General features: G+C 46.5%; 1 protein-coding gene across 3 annotated transcripts in view; it reads right to left on the bottom strand.

Moving 5' to 3' along the window:
* Nucleotides 1-21560, bottom strand: part of HIP1 (huntingtin interacting protein 1) — a 1552273-nt gene that overhangs the window by 955858 nt on the left and 574855 nt on the right. For all 3 annotated transcript variants that reach the window (XM_069614772.1, XM_069614774.1, XM_069614773.1), the window contains exon 11: nucleotides 13118-13261. In XM_069614772.1, coding sequence (XP_069470873.1) covers nucleotides 13118-13261 — 144 coding nt within the window. The remainder of the gene's footprint in view (nucleotides 1-13117; nucleotides 13262-21560) is intronic.

Genomic DNA, 21560 nt, shown 5'->3' with positions numbered 1-21560 from the left:
AACATCAATACCAAGATGAAGAAGAGGGACGCAGCAATGCAGAATGCCCCGTGCAATCCAAGTCAGCATTGGGATCCAATGTGGAAGTCAACTAATTGGTATAAACGGTGATTCACACTAGGAAACTGGAGGTAAGAATTATTAAGCTTAATATAAGTTTTATGGTTAATGGTGTAAACGATTGAGGATCTTTTCCACTTTTGCCATAGCTTGGAGCTGTACTTAAGAATTGGTGTGAACTAGGGACCATTTCGAAGGTGTTATCGTGGAGACACATCAACAGTAATTACTGTTCAATTTCTAATGCCTCAAGCACAGACTGCGGCGATATCTGGGTCAGGTGAGGGTGTTTGCAATGGGTAAGGTCATACATACCATTTAGGGGATTATATAATTTCAACAACAAATATTCCAAAAATAACCTATTTAATGTTGGTGATGGACACTGGACTGGTGTGATAATATTTCAAGAACAGTTAATGCGTGACAATGTTCCTAAGCACTGGCATGTTTCGGTGATTATGAATTGCATTTGCAGTATAACTGGCTGTACATGTAGAGACTGACATTAAGAATTTTTCATATTTTTTCATGTAATATTCATTGATTGCTCCCCTACGTTGTGACACATTGCAGGCCTGCTTACTGGTCTGTATGATTATTTTCTGTATACATTATGTGTAATTGACTTGTGATGTTTTAAGCCCTGATGAAGACCAGCTAATGAGAGGTCGAAATAAGTGTTGGCGAGATTTTCTTGATGAACAGATAATAAAAGAATATTTACAATTGGCAATACTTTCTTGATGAACAGATATTAAAAGAACATCTATATATATTGGACTTGATGAACAAATGGACTGATAGATGCGAGGCACATAGGGCAGATACAGTTTATTTGAGTTTTGTTGTGAGGCTCCATTGGGCTTGAAGCCATTTTTCTTGATCCTATGCTGCCTAATTGCGTCATTTATTTTTACCTTAATAGTTTGTTAATTTATGAGCAATTGAATGTAAAAGTAGTGAGTTTAGTGGAGTTGAAGCACCATTCTTTAGGTTATACTAGTCAATGTGGACAACGTGCAAGTAAGTTGAAAATAAAAAGATGAAGGACTCCAGTCAGTGTTGAACCCTCCCTCAAGGAGCCGTCAGCAAGGCCGTGCAATGGTGAAGAGAAGCCAGGTAAATTGAGGTGGGTGAGAGAAGGCAAAGCATCCGTGCAGGGTCGGAAGTTGAGGGACCCTTCTCCGACTAGAAGCAGGCTGACGGGACCACGCAGTCCACGTCACAGCAGCAGACCAGAAGGGGACAGCCACTGCGGAGCCGTCGGAGTGCATGTGGGTCACCCGTGCGTTTCATGGGTCCATTTACATGCTCAGCCTTGCTATACTCAAGAGAGTGGTTATTAAACTCTAGTTGTGACAACCCTGTTGACCTAGGTTAGCTTTTCGAAGTGACACCCGAGAAATGACTTTGAAAAACCCTCTGAACACAATGTATGGACACATGAAACAATCTTAGGGTTCCCTGCAGGAGAGCAGAAGAGGCGTTTCTCTGGACCACCTAGTACTACATCTCTGATCCTTGTTTACCAAAGCCTATTGGTTCATGGGCATAAACGCCTCAACCCAAGTTCCCAGTCATCTATGGCCCAGTGGTACACTGTGTGGTAGCCAAGGTGGGCCTCTTCCCAAGGGTCACCTCGGCATAAACCTCAGCTTGTAGAAATAAGGAGATGAGACACCAGATGGAGGGTAAACCAAACTTCTTGTATTAGATAGAAAATAAACAGCATACAGAGAGATTATCAGGAACATACAGAAGGACAATTGGCATGCAGGCGGCACGCAGAGCTCTCTGAAGGGGCCTCCCTTAGAGTGCAGGTTACATAGCATATCATAAGCAATCACTAATCTATTATAGCATTTTCACAATGGGGTGTTACTTGGCATGACATTTGCAGACATTTGGCACCAACTGTGAGCCTCTTACGTGTGACCTTGTGACAAAGCTGTGCAGGTACATTGTGTTGTAATATGGATAAGCGGTATTGGCAGAAATCCTACTGTTAACCATCATATATGGTGTTAATGCTATACTTCTAGTGAGCAAGCAGAAGAGAAGGTCTGACTGTCCCTTTGCCTTGTTACGGGGTCTTGGTCTAATCAGCTCCAGGATGGTATTTGGGCATGTCAAAGGAGCGGAGTGCAAAGGAAGGCAGAGGGAAACAGAGGTAAAGGAAAAATTGAAGATTTGAGGTCGAAAATTATGACAGCCTAATGTAGCATAGCATAGCATAACAATCCTGCCACATCAACCCCCACATTTGGTCATCCCTGAGGCAGGGCGTAGACCACAGGGAGCAGGATTGGGGCACAGCCTCAATCAAAGATGCCCTGGTACACGGGTGACATAGGGATAGGCACAGAGATGGTCATAGAAAGGATGCTGCTTCAGAGACATAGATCATCGGCCTCTAAGGTCCTAATTAAAAAATTCATACAATTTGGTGTCTGACATTTGTCCTCACACATCTATCATTTCCTGTTCATTGGAGACGGCCTCCTTAAGATGTCTTTATTTCGAGTGGCAGCAGCCTGGCCTCGGTGGGCCAGTGAGACACCTGTTTAGCATAGCATGACAGAAGGCTGCAAATAAGAAGCTATCATTGCAAAGGTGGCAATTATAACAACAATGATTAAAATACCATGTTGAATGGAAGAGCCCAGTGACCAAAAGTCTTTTGAATCCAAGTTAACAGTGAGACGGTATAGGGTTAGTTACTTACCAGTAACTATTGTTCTGCAGCATGTGTCCGGCATGGATTCACATGCTCATGAATATTCCATGTCGTCAGGCTGGGAATCCTCAGTAAAAGAAAAAACAGTTTCACTTTCACGTAAAAACTGTATTTCTACTCTAAACCAATCACTGTCCTCTGGGTCATACTGCCCCCATCCAATGACAATCCTCTCACTAAGCCCCTCACCTGTCAGCTATCTTCAGATTTGGTAAGCACGAAAAGTGGCAGTATGACCAAGAAGAGCCGCAGAGGGGCCGGAGGGAGGGTTGGCATGTGAATCCATGCCAGATTCTTTGCTGGAGAACAAAGGTTACAGGTAAGTAACTTAACCTTCTCCAGCATGGGGTCAGGCATGGATTCACATGCTCATGAATAACGAATACATAGCAGTACAACATTACACAAACCACGTAGTTGGCAAGGCTCAACAGAAGCAATGACCCTTACCTCTGGAACAGACTCACCTCAAGCAAAGAGTTTGCATAGCACTGCTTAGCCGACTCGGGACTCCTCCCTGTTGATGCAGTAGAACTTTGTGAAGGTGTGCATGGATCTCCACGTAGCAGCCCTGCAGATGTCCAGCAGACAGGAACGCCGTTGTCGCAGCGATTGCTCTGGTGGAGTGGGTTCTCGGACCGCCGCGCGGCAGCCGGTTCATCAACCAATAACAGTGTGTGATGCAGCCAGAGAGCCACCTTGAAATGGAAGCCTTGGACACAGCCTTCCCTTGGTTCACTGGACCAAAGTTCACAAACAGTTGTGAAGTCTTCCGAAAACTCTTTGCGTGCGTCACATAGAACGAGTGCAAGGCCCTTTGCGCTGGGGGCAAAGGTTTGGGAAGAAAACAGGTAACACAAAAAGGCTTGTTGTGGTGGACTTCCGACAGAGCCATCGGCATGAAAGGCCTATGCAGCACCACTCTCGATTCGTTCAAAGGCAGGTATGGATGCTTGCAGGATAATGCCTGGATCTCACAGACACATCTTGCAGAGGTGATGGCCACAAGGAAAGCCGTCTTCCACGAGATAAACTTGAGGCCTGATGCATAGGCTGAAAAACTTCCCCCAGACCCCATGAGCCTCAGCAGAAACACATGAGTTCCCACGCCGGGGCAGGAGCCTTCACCGGCGGGAAAGAGCAGAAATGTTGTTTGAGAAACTCCTTGATGAGTTGGTGGGACCAAATCGAAGACCTTTCCGGGGGACCTGATGTAGCGGGAGATAGCCGCCAGATGCAACCTGATGGAGGCGTGCGCCAGTCCAGCCTTTGCCAGGGATAGTAAGTATGAAAGGATCTGTGGGGCTGTGGACCTCAGAGGGGTAATCTTCTGCGACCGGCACCACGTAGCAAAAATGCTTTCACTTACGGCCGTAGCACTTCAAGGTCACGGACGCCTTGGCGAGGACCTCCCCGCAGTCCGCTGGCAACTCATACCCTCCAAACTCTAAGGCTGCAGGAGCCAAGCACTCAAGTTCAGCGATCCTGGGTCGTGATAAAGGATTGCACCTCCCTCTATGGTAAGAAGATCCAGAACCACCGGCAACTTGACTGGGAGCAACGCTGACAGGCTGAGAAGGTCTGGATACCAAATCTACCCCGGCCACGCAGGGGCGATGAGTATCATCCGGCATTGGCACCGTCAGTGTGTTGATGACTCGTAGTAGGAGAGGGAACTGACAGCCCTTCCCACCGGAAGATGATCACGTCCCCCAGGCTCCACGGCCGGTGGAGTCTGCAGGCAAACTACTGGCATTTGGAGTTTGCCACTGTCGCAAACAGATCAATCTGGGGTTTGCCCCATTTGAAGAACAGGCGGTCCATCCTGACGGAGCTCCTACTCGTGGCAGGTGTGCAGTTCCAGGCTGGGGGAGTCTGCAATGGTGTTCTTGACTCCCGCCAGATGGAAAGGGACGAGGAACATCTTCTGTCCGACAGCCCAGTGCCACAAGTCCTGCGCTTACTTAGAGAGCGCCAGGGATCGAGTGCCCCCCTGCGTCCTGATGTAGAACATGGTGGTGGTGTTGTACATGAAGATCCTCAACAAATTGCCTCTCAGAGACGGTAGGAATGACTTGAGGGCCCAGAACACTGCATGTAGCTCCACAATGCTGATATGCAGAGCCTTCTCCTCTGGCGTGCAGACGTCTGGTGTGCGCTCGCCAACCATTCAGTCAGGCATCTGCGGTGACCGTCTCCTGGTATGGGGGGGTTTTGATCCGCGTACACCTGTGTTGGAACTCCAGGGAGTGTCCTTGGGCGAGAGCGTCCAACACCTATCTGTCGGTGGTGATCTTTCTCCACTTGCTGATGAACCTCGCCAGCCGGCCTCCCACTGGGGTATATGAGTGGGGGCACAACGTCCCGGTTGATTCAGGCTTCCTTCGGCACCGGCTTCCTGCCCTTTGGGCGACGCCGACGCCGTCATCCACTACTGTAGGCCTGTGAACGGCCTCTGTAGCCTTTTGCGTTGAGGATCTGGAAGGCTGTCTGTATGACAGCCTTTTGAAGACCTGCTCGACTTCCCCCTGGAGTAGCGAAAAGAAGACCAGCAGTGCTGCTGGAGAGTGCCCAGGGAACGGCCCGTCTCTGTAACAGTCTTGATGGCCCGGAGGGACTCGTTGACAGCCTTCCCAAACAGATTTTACCCATCGAAGGGCATGTCCAGCACCTTTGGTTGGACCTCCCGATGGAAATTACTGGCTTTCATTCAACCCTGTCGCCGAAGGCAGACACTGTTCCCCATTTTCCGGAACCCTGTGTTGGCGACGTCCAGTGATACCGTGATGGCGTGATCCGACGCCACATCCTCTTCCTTGTCGTTGGGGGAGGAACTCCAGGATCGGTCCTAGCTTGTACCACAATTCCCTGTCGTAGCTGGCCAGGATCGACAGTGCATTGGCCGCCTTGATAGTAGACACCGCAGTGTAAATCACCTTCTTTCACGTGGCATCCATCCTTTTCTCCTCGCTGTCGGGAAGGACCTAAGACGACGAGGACGGGTTAGCTGACCATTTCCTTGCAGCCGCTGACACCACCAAGTCTGGCAATGGCTGCGACCTCAGGCACTTGGGTGCAGAGTCTGGAACCCTATAGCTCTTCTACAGCCTATCCAGCTAGGCTCGAGCTGTGCAAGGGTTCTTCATGATGGCCAGGCCTTCCTCCCAAACCTCATCCAGAAAAGGCACCGCTATGATGGTATTCCTCATGGCCTTGTGCCTTTGATACAAGAAGCCCTCCTTCTTGGTTTCCTCGGGCACCAGCTGGAATAGCTAGGAGGCCATGGCGAGCATGGAGGGGAACAACCCCACCTCATCCTGTGGGGACACCCAATGTGCAGCATTCAAATGTGGGGATTCACCGTCCACTGTGACAATGTCGTCGTCATCATCCGTCGTCGTGGCCATACCAGTGCCTGGGTCTGCTGGGGGAGAAAGACCCGACGTGGTGGAGGAGGTTGATATGGGGGCGTCTGATGATGCTTCCTCTTTTTCGCTGGCGGCTGACCAGGAACTTGGGGGACCACCGTCTGAGGCATCCTCATCTGGATCTCTGACACCAAAGTGTTTAGAGTCGACAGAATATCCAAGGAAATGTCCCTCGGCTGAGAAGGCAGAAGAACAGGAAAACTAGGCTCTACGTCGTCTTCCTCCTCTTCAACTTCCTTGTGGACCATATATGTAAGGACTCTTGATCTTTGTCATGGACGAGACCTCCATGGTTTGGGTGATGGCCTGGGAGGGCTGTTTCGGGGGACTTTTTTCCATCCTGATGGTCTTGAACTGGGACCTGGGCCGGTTTCCCCCAATCTGGCGTGCCTGCAGACTTTGCCAAAGTCACTGCAGTGGTGTTGCGCCTTGGGGGCCGGTACACTCTGACTAGTGGGAGCTACCCTGGTAGGATCAGCACCCGTACTTGCTGTGGTGGTAGCAGCCGTCGACTGGGTCGCCGACTAGGTCTTTGCCTCTGCAGGTTGAGCCTGCTTGGGGTGCGCAGCCTTCTCCTCCGTACGCGGCTTCTCAGATTTCTCCTGTTGTTTAGCCGGGGTAGATAGCTTCTAATTGAATAGGAGTTAGCAATGGAGGTGGGAGTGGTGAAAGGGGTGGACGGTAGAAATTAGAAATGTCAGGAGGAATTAAATCATTGTGAGGGGTAGAGGGACCAAATTGCTGTGGTCTTGTAGGTTTCGTAGGGCACTGTTGAATGAGATGACCTGTCTGCTTACAATATCTGCAGAAAGATTGGCCCAGCTGGGGTTACTGGGCAGGCAAAAATAGGTGTACAAAAATCTGTTGTGTCTGGTGGCCCTGGTGAAAAGCGGGAGGAGCTGGTTGGGCATATGCTTGGCATGGGGTACCCAAGCGTCTCTGGCTCCCAGAGGCATTCGTTTGTTGAGCAAAGCCATGAGGCAGGTAGCACGATCTTGCTCCTGGCGTTTGAGTTTGTCAAAGGAATGTTGAGCTGCTTGCAGTGCCTATTCAATAGATTCAGCTTGCCACCCAATCTGAACATTTTCAATATTGTTTGAAATTTCAGGAAGGAGACCATTCACAAAATGAGAAACTAATGCAGGTTTAGCTTGTCCCCCAGCGCTTGCAATACTAGAATATTTAGTGAAACAATCAGTCTAGGTAGGTAGTCAGAGGGAGATTCAGACTAGTTCTGCTTGCATGCTGCTATTTTTGACCAGTCAGATTTGACCAGGTATTTTTCTTTGAGGAGGGCTGTAAGAGCAGTCATATTAGCAGTAATAGCCTCACCTTTCGCCAGTGTGTCAGGCCATTGCAGTTTGTCCATAATTTGTTTGTATAGAGTGTCCTTGAGCACAGCTTGTAGGAGTGGTTTAAGGTCCCCAATGGTGGGATCATAACAGGCAATCACTGTGTTCTAATGTTCCATGAAAGCAGTGGGGTTGTCGGGCAACGTGGGGAATTGTTGCGCCTTATGGTAGAAGTCAGTGAGCTCCAGGGAGTGTGAATTCTCATAGGTACAGCATCGCTATTGGCCTGAGGCTAGGTGCGCACAGGCATACAGGTGGTGGCAGAAGCAGAGGAGGCTGTTGAGGCGGCCATAGTGAGGGTGGCTCAGACATGAATGAATGTGATAACTGAATATCTTGCATGGTAAATTGTCCTGGCCTGGAGTTAAAAACGTAAGAGTTGGACAGAGCCTGGTAGTCATCAATGTATTTTTGGCAGATTGAGTCAGACATGCGCCTGTAGCACAGGAGAGTGGATGTACATTGAGGGGGGAACCGACTCGGTTGGGAGCAAGTCCATGATGATGGTAGGTAGAGGTCTTTGGCGACAGAAGTGTAGGTGGGGCAGGGGGAGGATGTTAAGTCTCCTTGAGGAATGGACAGAGAGGTTGTGTTGGGAGAGGAAGATTGGATGGACGGGGGTGCGATAGGCAGGGAAGAGTGGTGGGGGAGTGTGGTGGGTGTCTGGGCTGGCATGTCAGCTAGCTGTGGCGTAGGGGGTGGTGGGACCCCTGGTGCAGAGTGGGTGGTGTGCACGCACTCAGAAGAGGCGAAAAAGGAGGTGGATTGTCTAACGGGTCATCAAGTGGCACTGTAAGTGCTTCTGAAAGGGAGTCTTTAACGGTGTCTGCAGAAACACTTGAGTAGAGGCCTGCTCTGTGAGTGTGTTTGCTGTTTGTTTACTGTTTGGCTGGCTGGCCGGCCTTGGAGGGATACTTGTATTGTTCTAATTCCTTCTCTAGGTTAGCCTGAGAGTTAATCAGTGATCTAGTGTGACTGTCACGCAATCTGTCTGTAGACACTTTGTACCAGGCGAAATAAGCTAACTAATGACCATTAGACACCTTAGACTTTCTGTGTTCCAAAGACTTACACAAGACAATAAGATGATCCGCATGAAATGAGCCCTCAAGTGGCCACTGAAACTCCTTTTGAAACCGAGCGAAAAAGTTCCACTCTTTCAAATATTTAAAGGTGAATACCACATACGTTGAATACATGAAGGCAGCATTGGTCCTACTGCAGGTGTAAGTGATGTGGATAGCTCAGAGCCCATGGAGAAGTCTAGGCATTTAAAAGAGCAGGGAGACACTAAGGGAGATTTGGGCCTGCAGCTAGTGCAGGTCAAGAGAGGTGGTGCACACAACCGAACGATAATTGGCATTTACCATTGGTGACCATGAAAAGACAAATAAAGGAAGTGTTATAAAAAGGGCAAACAGGAGCAAGCATGGAGTGATAAGAGTTTGCGGAATATGAAGAGAAAGTAATACACAAGAAGTACTAGAGGAACCGCTTCAGGGTTAACTCGGCAATAACATTTGGCCCTTAACTCCCAAATGGCCGAGTGCCATCAGCATCACCTCTTTAGTTCAAACGAGAACACAAATATAGACTACAAGGCTCTGAGTGTTGTAGTAGATAAAGTAATAAAGGGGGGCCAATCACGAAAATGTAGTTATGATCACATTTTTTCTTGCCAATCAAGGCCTAACCCATGCATGGAAGTAAAGCATGTAGGGGTTTCTGTGAACTAAGTTGTCTGTAGCATGGCCAAGGCACAGGTGAATAGTAGCAAAACAATCTTGACAATGCCCACAATAAATCAAGAAATCAAACACAAAGTCAATTCATCAACCAAAAATTACATAAGTAACCCCAGGGAACATTTAAATTCCCTAAGCAAGGGAGGCCTGCAAGCAACAAATTAAAGACCTCTGGCGTAGGCCAAGGATATGACTGGTTACGTCATACCACGGCAACCGTTTCATTGACTGGCAGAGGCAAGCCATGGCATGGAGAAAGTCACAAATAACACAGCGGCGGCGGACAAACACAAGACCTCACAATCAGCTGTGACCATAGAAATGGCAGTCCCAGGAATGCACAATAATATTACAGCAACGGCATGCTGAGAAAGAATCTTAATAGACACCAACTGGCAAATGCATTAAAACCTGAGATCAATCCTAAGGGCCATGCGACAACACCTGGACCCCCAATATGTACACCCACCCAGGTCAGAAATCGTGATTATGTGACAGCTGACATTAACCAAGGACGCAGTGACTTTGATATTCACTCAATCTGGAGACTGTAGCATGTCCCAATAGTTTGCAAACCAGAAATAGACTGACGCCACACAGGGGCTACTGGCCTGAATCACCAGAAAACACAATGAGGAGCAAAACATCACCTTTAAATAGTGCAAACTGCAGAGAAAAAAATAAAAAACAAACATCAACAGCCGCAGAAGCCTTTTTAACATAACATGACAAGACAGTAACCACACGTACAAGCTATTTGCAAGAAAGGCCCTCTTAAAATGTGCAGATACTTTTTGAGGGAAGAGTGGGAGTCAGTGAAAAACGTTACCCATATTAAAACTACTGAACAGAACTACACAAGGACAGCATTCTGTAGTTTACTGCTTGTCTAATCTTTGTTTTATGGTTGGCGAAAACATTGGCTCCGCTGTGCGCTGTGGCAGATACCCTGCCAGTGTGTTTCGCGTCTGCAGGGAGCTGCTCTAATACAGGGAAGATGGGGGAGTCGCAGGCTCCCTGTCAGTGCTTCTGCAACTGCAAGGACATGCTTTGCTACAATATGGGAAATTGTGCTTTTTTTTCAACTTTTCTGCCCAAAAAATAATAATAATCGCTAAACACATGGTCTCTGAGCGACGGCCCAAAATAACTACGCACAGGATAGCCTGAGGCACTAATATCATTTGTGGGGACTCAATTCTGAGATCTACACTGGATCCAGCAAACCGCTCATAGAACCAAGACAGACAGACAGACAGACAATGAATGCGAGAGCTAAAAATATCTGCGGCGCAGCCATCTACTCAGTTACAGACAAATACAAAATATACCAGAGGGTGTAGATAAAAAAGCAGCACATACATGAAATGGCAAATCAACATTTAGTAAAAATATAGTGCAACGCCAAGAAAGCAAAGTGACAAAAACAAGTGGAAGGAAGGTTGTATTTTCCGATCAGCGAGGGGAATAGGTTTAAGGCTGTGCGCTGCACAGGAGATTCCCCATAGCCCACCTCCCATCCACACTGATGAGTTTGGCAACTATGCAGACAAGAGGTCTGCCAGCTTAAGCGACCTCTGGTATGACGAGGCCCTTATGTAGTCAGCCCTGCAGTAGTGGTAGAGGGCAGCCCCAAGAAAAATTCCTGCCCAGATAGACCAGAGACAACTGCACTATTCTGTGGTAGCCAAGGTGGGCCCCTTCTCAAGGGTCATCTCAGCATAAGCCTCAGTTTACAGCAATAAGGAGACAAGACCCCAGAGGGAGGGTAAACAAAGCTTCTTTTATTAGATAGAAACAAACAGCATGCAGAGAGATTATCAGCGGAGAAGCAGGAAAATACAGAAGGACAAGTGGCGTGCAGGTGGCATGCAGAGCTCTGTGAAGGGGTCTCCCTTAGAGTGCAGGTTATATAGCATATCATAAGCAATCACTAATCTATTATAGCATTTTCACAATGAGGGAGTTACTTGGCATGACATTTGCAAACATTAGGCAATAGGCGGGTACATTGTGTTGTAACATGGATACGCGGTATTCACCGAAATCCTAGTGTTATTTACCATATATGATGCTAATGCTATACTTGTAGCAAGCAAGTGGAAGAGAAGAACCGTCATGCCCCTTTGCCTTGTCACAGGGTCTTTTTCTAATCAGCTCCAGGAGGGCTTTGGGCATGTCAGAGGAGCGGAGTGAAGAGAGAGACAGAGGCAAAGGCAAAAAGGAAGGTCTGAGGCCTAAATGTATGAGAGAGAGCCTAATGTAGCACACCATAGCATAGCATAACAATCCTGTCACATCAACAGCTACAATGACACATGTGAAATATCCACTGTAACCCACCAGACAAAATCCAAAATCCCAAATAACGACACTTAAAAATGAAGACTGCAGTACTAAAATTGTGTTAATTTCTAAAAGGAATGGCAATATAATTATTTGACTAGAACCATTTGAATGGCCGTCAACAATAGCATTAACAAGTTAACATTTGAAAAAGAATGAAATTCAGCAGTTGAAAAGAAGTGCTTCCAATTTAACTAACAAAGTCAGAAAACAGTTACTTTCCCCTACTAAAAACACATTTCTTTGTACAGAATCTTATTCTTAAAACTACATTATTAGGGCTTTGTTGTTACTTTCTCCATGTTCACCGATTACATTACTTTTAATGTAAAATTTGTTTTAATTACATCTTTGTTTTTACTAGATTGCATTATTCATAGGATATTTTAACACATAATCCAAACAGCATGTGTGCTTATCATAACCGTCATTAGCTGTAAATGCCCAGAGGGAAATACATGACACAGAAAAGTAAATATAGTGCCAAAACTGTATCCAAGAGACTAAATTGGAAAGCTGCTCAACCAGGGACCTCAAAAGCTTGGCAATTAGGAGACTGGAATTTGAATCCCAGATTACACACTTGACCAAGATGTACACCCTGTAGTAAATCACTACTTGTGCATCAGTTCTCTTGTTTATCAAAATCAAAAGGGCTTAGAAACAGGCTAAACTCAAGAAAGCACTAAGAAAAACATGGATACACTTAAGTAGTAATTAGCTAGCAAGGAAAGGAAAAGGGAAATGTTCTATTAAGTCATGAGAAAAAAATGATTGGCGCAAATCTCACCATGCTACACACATTAACTGTTAACAATATAGTAACTAGAAATGAAAATACATAGTTCCATGCTCACAATAACTGCACAAAATACATCTACGTGGTAGGAAATGTGTCGAGTTTCAAACACCCTCACTGGATGAAGAAAAGGAACTAAATGTAGAGCATGAGTCTAATGTAAAGCTTGATTAAAGTAGATCATGAGTTGGGGTTTGATTGCAAATGCGATGTGAAGCTGTTTTGTTTAAGGTTTGATCTCCAAAGACATCCAGTGGCTGCTTGTAAGCAGGTATTACCAAATAACGTGTTCAAAGACACTTACATCACAATAGGGAACTAGTTAAATATTGTTTGTAAAACTTTCACAGCTACAGTGCAGGATTTCTGGTGTATGTTGTGTGCTTCTATTATGTGACACTAAGGGGAGAGTTTTTGATGTGGACTGAAATAAATGTCAAGTTAACCTGAACTAGAAGAAAACCTACTGTTAAGATAAATATTGTAAATTGCAAACCATCACATTATTTTAAAATAAAGGACAGATATGCAAGTTTCCTGCATAGATGGTCTTACTTGATAGCTTAGGTAAAGCAGATGCATGCTCGGTTAGGAAAAGTGCATAGCATAGCACATGGTCCCATGTGCTTGACCAGCTTGTTGCTCACCGTTTGTGACACACTGTCCATATCTACAAGATCATCCGTCTCCACAATGGGCTCACTCTCTGGGGATGAAGCCTCTGATGGGATCACCACCACCGGGCTTATGTGCTCTTCCAGGGCTGACGCTCGCAGGAAATTCGGGGGGTTCTGCAGAAAAACACAATTTTTAGTCTGCCCATCACAAAGAATGTTCTATCATAGAATACCATTAGCATACCAAACAAAGAAAAGACACATTTTCCATAACTGTAAATACATTTTTCCACCATTATGATCGCTTACAGAGTCACATGAAATCAATATTCACTATCGTCAGGAAACGAATACTTAAAATAATTTCAAAACAGCATAACACTTTTCTCTAACGTAGCCCATCTAACTCAATTTGTGCCTTTTCTCCAGGAGCCAACGAGATCATAAGCTCCTTCCCATAGGGCACCTTCTGAATCTTGAGTCACTCGTGCACAACAAACCTGGTGAGCCTCACGAAGAGCAGGTGGGAAAATGAAAGGCTGCGTAGTGAGTTCACATACCTGCCCATGCTGTTATGTGGCGGTAGCGGGTCACCAAAGGTGGGGTTGGCATAGCCGCCACCCCATGACTTTTCCTGTGGGTGGATGAGGAACTAAGCTGTTGGCCCTCTATTGACCCTGAGATACCATATCCCCTGACTCAAAGTAGCTTGTTAGGAAATGACCTTTAAAGTTTACAGTGCCCACATTCCAACAGTCCAGAGAACAGCAGCAAGTCAGGAGACAAACAGCCAGTGCAAGTGGATTAACAATCACCGGGTTCGCAAACCCAGAGTTGGAAGAAACTCAAGAGGCCCATTAAATGGAAAATGTGCACTGGGCATAGCACACTTTGCAACCCTCAACGCTGTCTTTGCGATCCTCAACGCAATGCAAGTAGAAGGATGCAAACGGAGAAACAGATACACACAGCCCCACACAACAGACAGCACCGCGCAATGTGCCTCGATGGCATGGCACGCGACTCGTACCTTTAAGAAAATCTGGAGGGTGGACAGCCTGAAACTAGACTGAAGGTTTGCAAGAAGCTGGCAAGTCCCAAACCTAAAGGAGTCCTGGCCAGTCCCTTCTGGTGAGAGGCTGCCCCGCAAAACATTTGAGAAGATGCTCCTTATAACGAGAGGGAATTGCAAGGCACACAGTTGAAGGGCCTTAAACTAGCGACCCAAAGGGACAGGGAGTACCTAACCTGTGGCAGGAGAGTTTGCCAAACATGTAGCCTGCCTCAAAACCTAGGGACCATTTGAGAAACCACTACAGAACCTACGGTCTAGGAGAGACCATTTGCAAAACCACAGTGGAACTCCATCTCCAGGAGGGACAGTTGAGATAAACCCTTTTGTGAACTTATACTTGGTCCGCTGACCCCTCCAATGTAACAGTATGTAATACTACGACTATTCCATATAATCTACTGCAAAGTTCATAATTCAAGTTTGTATCAACCCCACTTTCCCATTAAAAGGTAAGGCTACTGTGCAAAGTTGTTTTTCATAAGAGATTTTCCAACTCGACTTAATAAAGGGGGTTCAAATAATGCTCAGTATATGGATAGAATCAGGGCTCAAGTCGAGGATACACAAGGGTGGACGGAGCCCCCCCCCCACTTTTTTCAGAGGGCACCTTGGTATGCCAATTCCTGGTGACGCCTCACTCAATTGTTATGTTAATGAGTCCCCCCACTTTTTTTAGGACTTGACACCTGAATAGAATCATATTTAGCTTACAAGTGGAAGGAATTCTTATTGGCGTAAATTTGAGAAACAAATTTTTATACCTCAAAAGGGCTGTCCTTTCGCCTTGGGTTCCACGTCTTCCAACGTCCTCCAAAGGCCCTTTCTTCCCTCTTGTATATTCTCCATCTTTCTCCTCTGAGATGCCTTTCCTTTCTTCTACTCCATCTTGCCATGCTAGTCCCTGTCCTTGGTGATCTCCTCAAGCAACCTCTTCTGTTGTCTGCTCTGCTACTGTAGTACCAACTCTTCCTTCACCACACTACTGCACTTGGCACACCTACTGCTTCGCCGCCTCCTACAACTTCCACTCCTGCAGATCTGCCTTTTCACAACTCGCTACTCTGTTACTCCATCCACCCACCACTTGCCTTCATCCTCCTGTGATTATATACTCTAACCACTCACACAGGACCGAGATTTGATTAATGTGTAATACCTAGGATACCTACTAAACTGGAGAATGGTGCTGGGAATTTGCAGGTGGGTGATCCAATAATAGCTTCAAATATGTAAGATTGTCTTTGCTGTTTTTCTCCAGGTGCTGCGGATAGAGCCTGTATCAGGCTGGCCCAGCATCTTGTTTCCCCAGATTCCACATGCTGACATTGGGGAGCTAAATCAGCAGGGGTATGCTTAGCTCAGCATTCGGTCAACCACATGTGGTGTATGAGGCAAGCATCTTGAGCACCATAATCTCTGGAGCAATACTGTCAAGCCACAACGCTGGTTCCCCAAAAAGGGGCTTTGGGCTACCATGAAGGTATCCCCATCTGCCCTACCCGAAGCTGTGGAGGAGACAAAGAGGTCCTCCTAATGCTACCCCTGGGTCGTACATCACTTAGAGTGGGGGGAGGGGTTTCAGGGCCCGCTTGGCCTCCCCCACTGACACCGTAGGTTAGGCAGCGGACAGCCTCGCACTGCTCAGCGTGGGGCAAACAATGCTGTAGGATGAAATGGAGTGGAGAGAATGTTAAGTCACAATCGATGTGTAAGTGAAAACTGATGTGAAAAAGAAACGAGAAACAATTCTGTACTGCATTTAAGAATGCTAGGCCTTCTAATCCTTTCAACAGCCTGGTATAGTTAGAGGACACACTTGCTAACGAGAAGGATTAGCATTTTGGCAGGAAGAAGCAAGAATATATCCACACACTTGCTAACAGCAACACCAAACTTTGTTTATGTAACTCTGCACATTCATCTAACTCCAGCCTGATGCAAGGTGACCTAGCTTCGAGCTATGTTAAGGGATTGCAGGGCTAATTGGATGGAATGAAAGTGACGAGCTGCACTGATATCACCGAAAAGGAGTAGGGAATGTTAAGGAGCGCTTTCAGTCTGGCTGCTTTCATACAAGATTATGAATGTTGGGGGAGGGGGTTGGGGCAATGGCCTGGCAGGGTGTCATGTAGAATGATTCTTCAGCTTGATGTAATGGGCTCTGGGAATTCAACCTAGTCCCCATCCGTAATGGAGCACAAGGATCATTGAGAAAGCAATGGAGAAGTCTGCAAGAAGGGGCTGCCACCATCTGGCCAATGAAGCATTGCAATTTGCCTATGGGGGACTTGTGAAATAGACCCTTTGGAAGACTTCAAGACCCAGCCAAGATGGCGCCGCCTGCACGGCTGCACGGAGCGGCCTGAGAAGAAGGCGGGTAGGGGATGGCTGTACGCCCTGGGCGTTGAAAGAAGCAGTGAGTACCAAAGATTCCCCAGATCAAAATAAAATTTGGGACCCTCGAAACCCCCAAATGAGGCAGTGATGCTGCTGGGATTGGTGATCTTCGCCAAAGTGCTGAATGGAGGACCCCTTCCCCAAGCAGACTGAAGCAGATCCAGAGACCTGTGTGTTACCAATGAAGTTGGGAGGAGCAGTGATCCCCAAAACCGAGCTCCCAAGAAAATAACAGCTGCACTGATGCTCATCTTCTCACAGTTAACTAGTTGGCTGTAGCTAGGAATTATTATACTCTAGTATTGAACATGTGCTGGATAGAGATGTGTGAAATGTTGGCAGGCAAGAACAGTATACGCTCTCTAAAATCAGTTTCAGAAATATGTACACGTGGACACCTTTTGTCTCCTAGTTCAGAGAAGAAATGCTCCACATTTTCAAGCCTGCCCTCTATACCCACTTTTCCTTTTTTTGAAGCCCAATTTGAATACATCCATCCATGTTCTAATGCGCTTTTATAGGAAGTGAACTGTGAAATATGGTAGCTTGGCCTCCATAACTGACCCTGCATAGCAAGGAAACTTTAGTCGTCAATAGGATCCACCTATGTTTTTGGACTCACTAGGTGCCTAACTTATGTTGCTACAGAAAAATGTTTGAAAAATAAAAAGAATATTTAAAAAGTTTGCGATAATTTAGAGTGTAAAAAGTCTCCTTAATGAAGTCAATTTTTTTTTCTCCCATTCTCATACTGCAATATATTTGAAAGTCTTTATAAAGAGATGTACAGGGGGTGCGCAGGTTTGGGACTTGTTTGAAGTACCATGTTGGTGTACATTCCTGCATCATTCCACGCAGGTGCAGTTTTTAAATATAAACTGTACTGTCAGGATCTATCCCAGTAAGGTCGGCCGGGTTGAAAGTTGCCATGGAGACTTCTCCAGTATCATGGACGCACTCTGCATGTTGCTGGTTTAAGCCCGAAATGAAGAGTACGTCACATGCCTGACAATGCCTGCATGTGACATCTGCACACAACCTGGAGCGCCATTGGGCAGCGCGAGCAGAAGATGTAAGCTAGATTTAGAGATTTCCTGGCACTTCTCAAACAAAGTAAGACCTGTGTTATGCATGTTTTGTTCCATGCCTTATTCTTCGATTCTTCCTCTGTACCAGCCCTTCTTGGCCTGCCTTGAAACCCTGCTTCTGGTTTGCCCTTCTGGTTCCGACATTTGGTCTTTAATGCTCCTACCTGTGTATCTGTTCCTCCTGGATTGCATCACAACCCTGCTTCTGGTTTGCCCTTCTAGTTGCAAAATTAGGTCTTCTGTGTTCCTACTTGTGTACCAGACCCTCTTAGCTTGGATCACGACACAGCATCTGGTCTGTCCCTTCCTGCATTAACTGCACCTAGTCCCTGTGTAACTACATCACCTGGATTACTGGATTCTATCTCTATTTGGATTTTGGTTTGGTACTAAGTGGTACCATAGATAGCCTCCATACTCTTGAAAGGATTTCTTGCTCTTTGATTCCCTAGTTTTACTCCTTATTGGCGCCCAGGTCAGGTCCATACAAACTCACTAACGCTGCTGCCCGCCATTCCTAGACTTCCGATGGTGTCCCTCTTCCTCATCCCAGAACTATGGGCATTATGGGGCTCAGAGTCCATAATGTTAGCGTTTGTTTTATAATCAGTTAACTTAATCTGATTGGTTAAAGGAGAGTGTTCAACTTATAGGAAGTTGGTAAAGGAGTTGATGGTTTACCCTTGGGTTTAGGACCTTGATATAAGGCAGCATGATAACATTGAGAAGTTGTGAGATTAACTTCCTGAACTCTCAATGTACTACTTTCATGCTGGTCAGAATAACTCATGTTCTGTACTTTGGGTAATTCTGGGAGAGGGAATCATACATAAACATCATGCCATTAGATATCCAGGTATTAGGAAATCTCATCCTCAAAAGAGTATGAATACTGCGTCTTGCCCACTGGAGTCCCGACTTCCACCTGACGGCCCTCTCCTCCCATATGATCCTCCCTCACGTTACCATCGCCAGGGTTAGGATCAATTAGCGACTGCCTTCCTCAGCCCACATGGGAGGAGACATTAGGCTGGGGTTTAGTGATGGCGCTGCAGGATTCATCACAGCACTAAGAAGGAAGAGGGAACAGCCCCAAATGCAGGTGACATAGCTCCCCCTATTACAGAAAGGTTGAGGGGGGCCTCAGTACATACCTTGGCCAAATATGGACACGGAAAATGTCAGTAACGGTTTGGCGTCCCTCACAGCAGAGGCAGGCAAGTGGATGTATTCCCTCGAGAAACAGAACGCAGGGATTACCCTGGCTGTAGGGGATATGAAAAGCTTGTTCTCCGCGTGATTGAGTGAGCAGGCAGATGCACTTTGGACAAAGGCAGGATATGACATGGGTGACTTTGAACAGTAATTACCATGACGGCGCGCCATTCAATAACTGCCAAGCACACAAATGGAGAGTACTAAAGGAAAAATACACAGATGCATCAGACATGCAGTCTATCCTCGCTCGCACTATGGCACCAGATGAGGACCCTGCACAGTACATTCAGCAAATACAGGTGATGTGGCGGTTAGGGACGCAACAACCCTGAGATAGAAACATCCCCGTTCTTTATCACATATTGGTGAAAGGTCTCCCTGAAGCAGTATGGGCAGAATTAGGGAAAGTGGTAGGAATTGAGACAAAAGGACGGGCCAAGATACAAGCACACATAGTATTCCTTTGCTGAGCGAAACAGGAAAATGAAGTTAAATTGACCAAGCGCAAAAGGCAGAAGCGAAATTTGTGCAGAACAAACTAGATACATTCAGCGTGGAAGGAGCGGTAATTACGAGCACCCCCATGGGCCAACATGAGTACAACCCTCAGCAGGGAGTGGGGGTGGGTTGGGGTATCCCCCCACAAGTAGGGTATCCTCCACAAGTGGCTCCAGTAGGGTTATTTTCCACAGGGAGGGTAGTTTCTATAGGCAAGAGGTGGCTTTAAGAGAGGAAGGGGGACTGGATTCAGATATGGAGGAGCAAGAACCAGGTTCGGAGGGCCTTGCTATATTTGCGAGAGAATGGGACACTTTTGCATGAGAGTGTAGGAGCAGAAATCAAGTACAGTATAGCCCTGGAGGCTGGTGGTATCCCTATATACCAGACTATAACATATCCCACACAGCCACAGATGCAAACCCAACAGATGCAATTCCCATTCCCCCACACATGTCCAAAACGCCCCATAACGGATGCACCCAGTTGACCACGTCCAAACAGCAAATGCCCCCAGTAACCCAGATGCCCCAAATGCCCAAACTATACAGAGTACTGTCCAACAGCAGCAGTGTCCCAATACCTACCATTGAATCCCTTCCAAGCCCTTGCTCAGCAATGGGATAAAAATGTGTTACCCCAAGACAAAGTACCACCCTACACAGGAGTGACAGTGTTGGGAGGAAACCCTTTCATCTTTCCAGGAACAGACACAAATACTCAATAAGATAGTCCACAAGGGACTCTGGCATGCAGAGTCCTATCAGGGACTACATACCCGGAAGAGGAAACACTGGTTGCAGTTAAGATTGGTGACAAAACATTTTCATTTTTGTACGACACAGGAGCTACCAGGTTTTGTATTAGGAAGGAAGATTACCTTTGTTGGACAACATAATTGACATGCAGGGATTCTCTGGGGCTGTTGCAACAGTTCCTTTCACTGAAGATTTACTCCTCACCATTGACACACAAGAGGTTGTAGCACCCTTGTTGTATTCAAAAGAAACACCAATTAACATATTGGGCAGAGATATCAGGAGCGAACTAAACCTGACAATTTCGTTCTCTGAGAAGGGCATAGTGTGTTCCACTCCAGGTGTGTATTACATACGGGTCGCTGCAATTATATAAGTATTTTGCGCCCACAGCACTCTGCGAGGTGCACCACTCTACCCAGGATTATTCCTTCATGGTGTGTAAATACTATTAGGATGGGTGCCCAGGAATAAGGACCACATATTCAGATTATCCACAGAATTTTTATTCAGACCAACAGTTTACAAAGAAGTGGCGCCAGGCACCACTTTCAACATACACTTCGAAGCAGCAGTAACAAAGAAAAATAAAGTGATTCTGCATTGAGCAGACGATGATGGCATCGAATGGCACACTGTCTCATGAACTGATCCAGCACAGCACTTGACAAACAGCTTTTTACAGATGATGTATGGGAGATGGTGTTTCAGATAGTTGTAGAACAGAGAGAGGTTCCCCAGAAAACACTTCTTACAAAAACACTATCAACACACTTGCAAGAGGACTTGAATAAGGTGCCTAAAGAAATAAGGGCCAGCAACCCCCATGATGTGGGTCTCTTGAAAGGAATATGGGTCATCAACATCAAGCTGAAGCCAGGGGCGATATTGCCCCGAGTCAAGCAGTACCCAATATCACGGAAAAGCGGATGAGGGGAATTTATAACACCATTCTAGCTTTGTGGCGACAGGGCATCATACAGTCATCGGAATGCCCGTGCATCATGGCTATATATTGTGACGATCCTTCAGATGGCGTCACTTCTCCCTAAGGGAGAACCCCTCTCCATGCGGCTAGGGAGGTGAGGCCGCTAACCAATAGTCCCCCAGGGGTGGTAACATGTGGGTGGATCTCATGGAAAGAGAGAGAGAGACTGCTCTACTGGGGATAATGACGCAATTGGGAGTCACAAACCCTTTATCCCCAACCCAGTAGATTGACTATCGTGCCTGAACCACATGGGCCTAAATTCATGTCCAAAACCATGTGTTATTGTGAAACATCCAACCATCCTGATGTTTTAGGTGCAGAGACAAAGAAGCACTCGAGAACGATGCAAGTGACCAGGAAAGTACCAGAAAAGCTGTTCATCAATGGATTGGATGTTATGTCATGGTAGGCGCTACTATATCATTGCGTCAAATACAAATGAAAGAGG

The sequence above is a fragment of the Ambystoma mexicanum genome, chromosome 9 (assembly GCF_040938575.1).
Source record: "Ambystoma mexicanum isolate Mex_15411 chromosome 9, UKY_AmexF1_1, whole genome shotgun sequence".
NCBI lineage: Eukaryota > Metazoa > Chordata > Amphibia > Caudata > Ambystomatidae > Ambystoma > Ambystoma mexicanum.
Note: the sequence above shows the minus strand (reverse complement) of the source record. Positions and strands in the feature narration are given on the sequence as shown.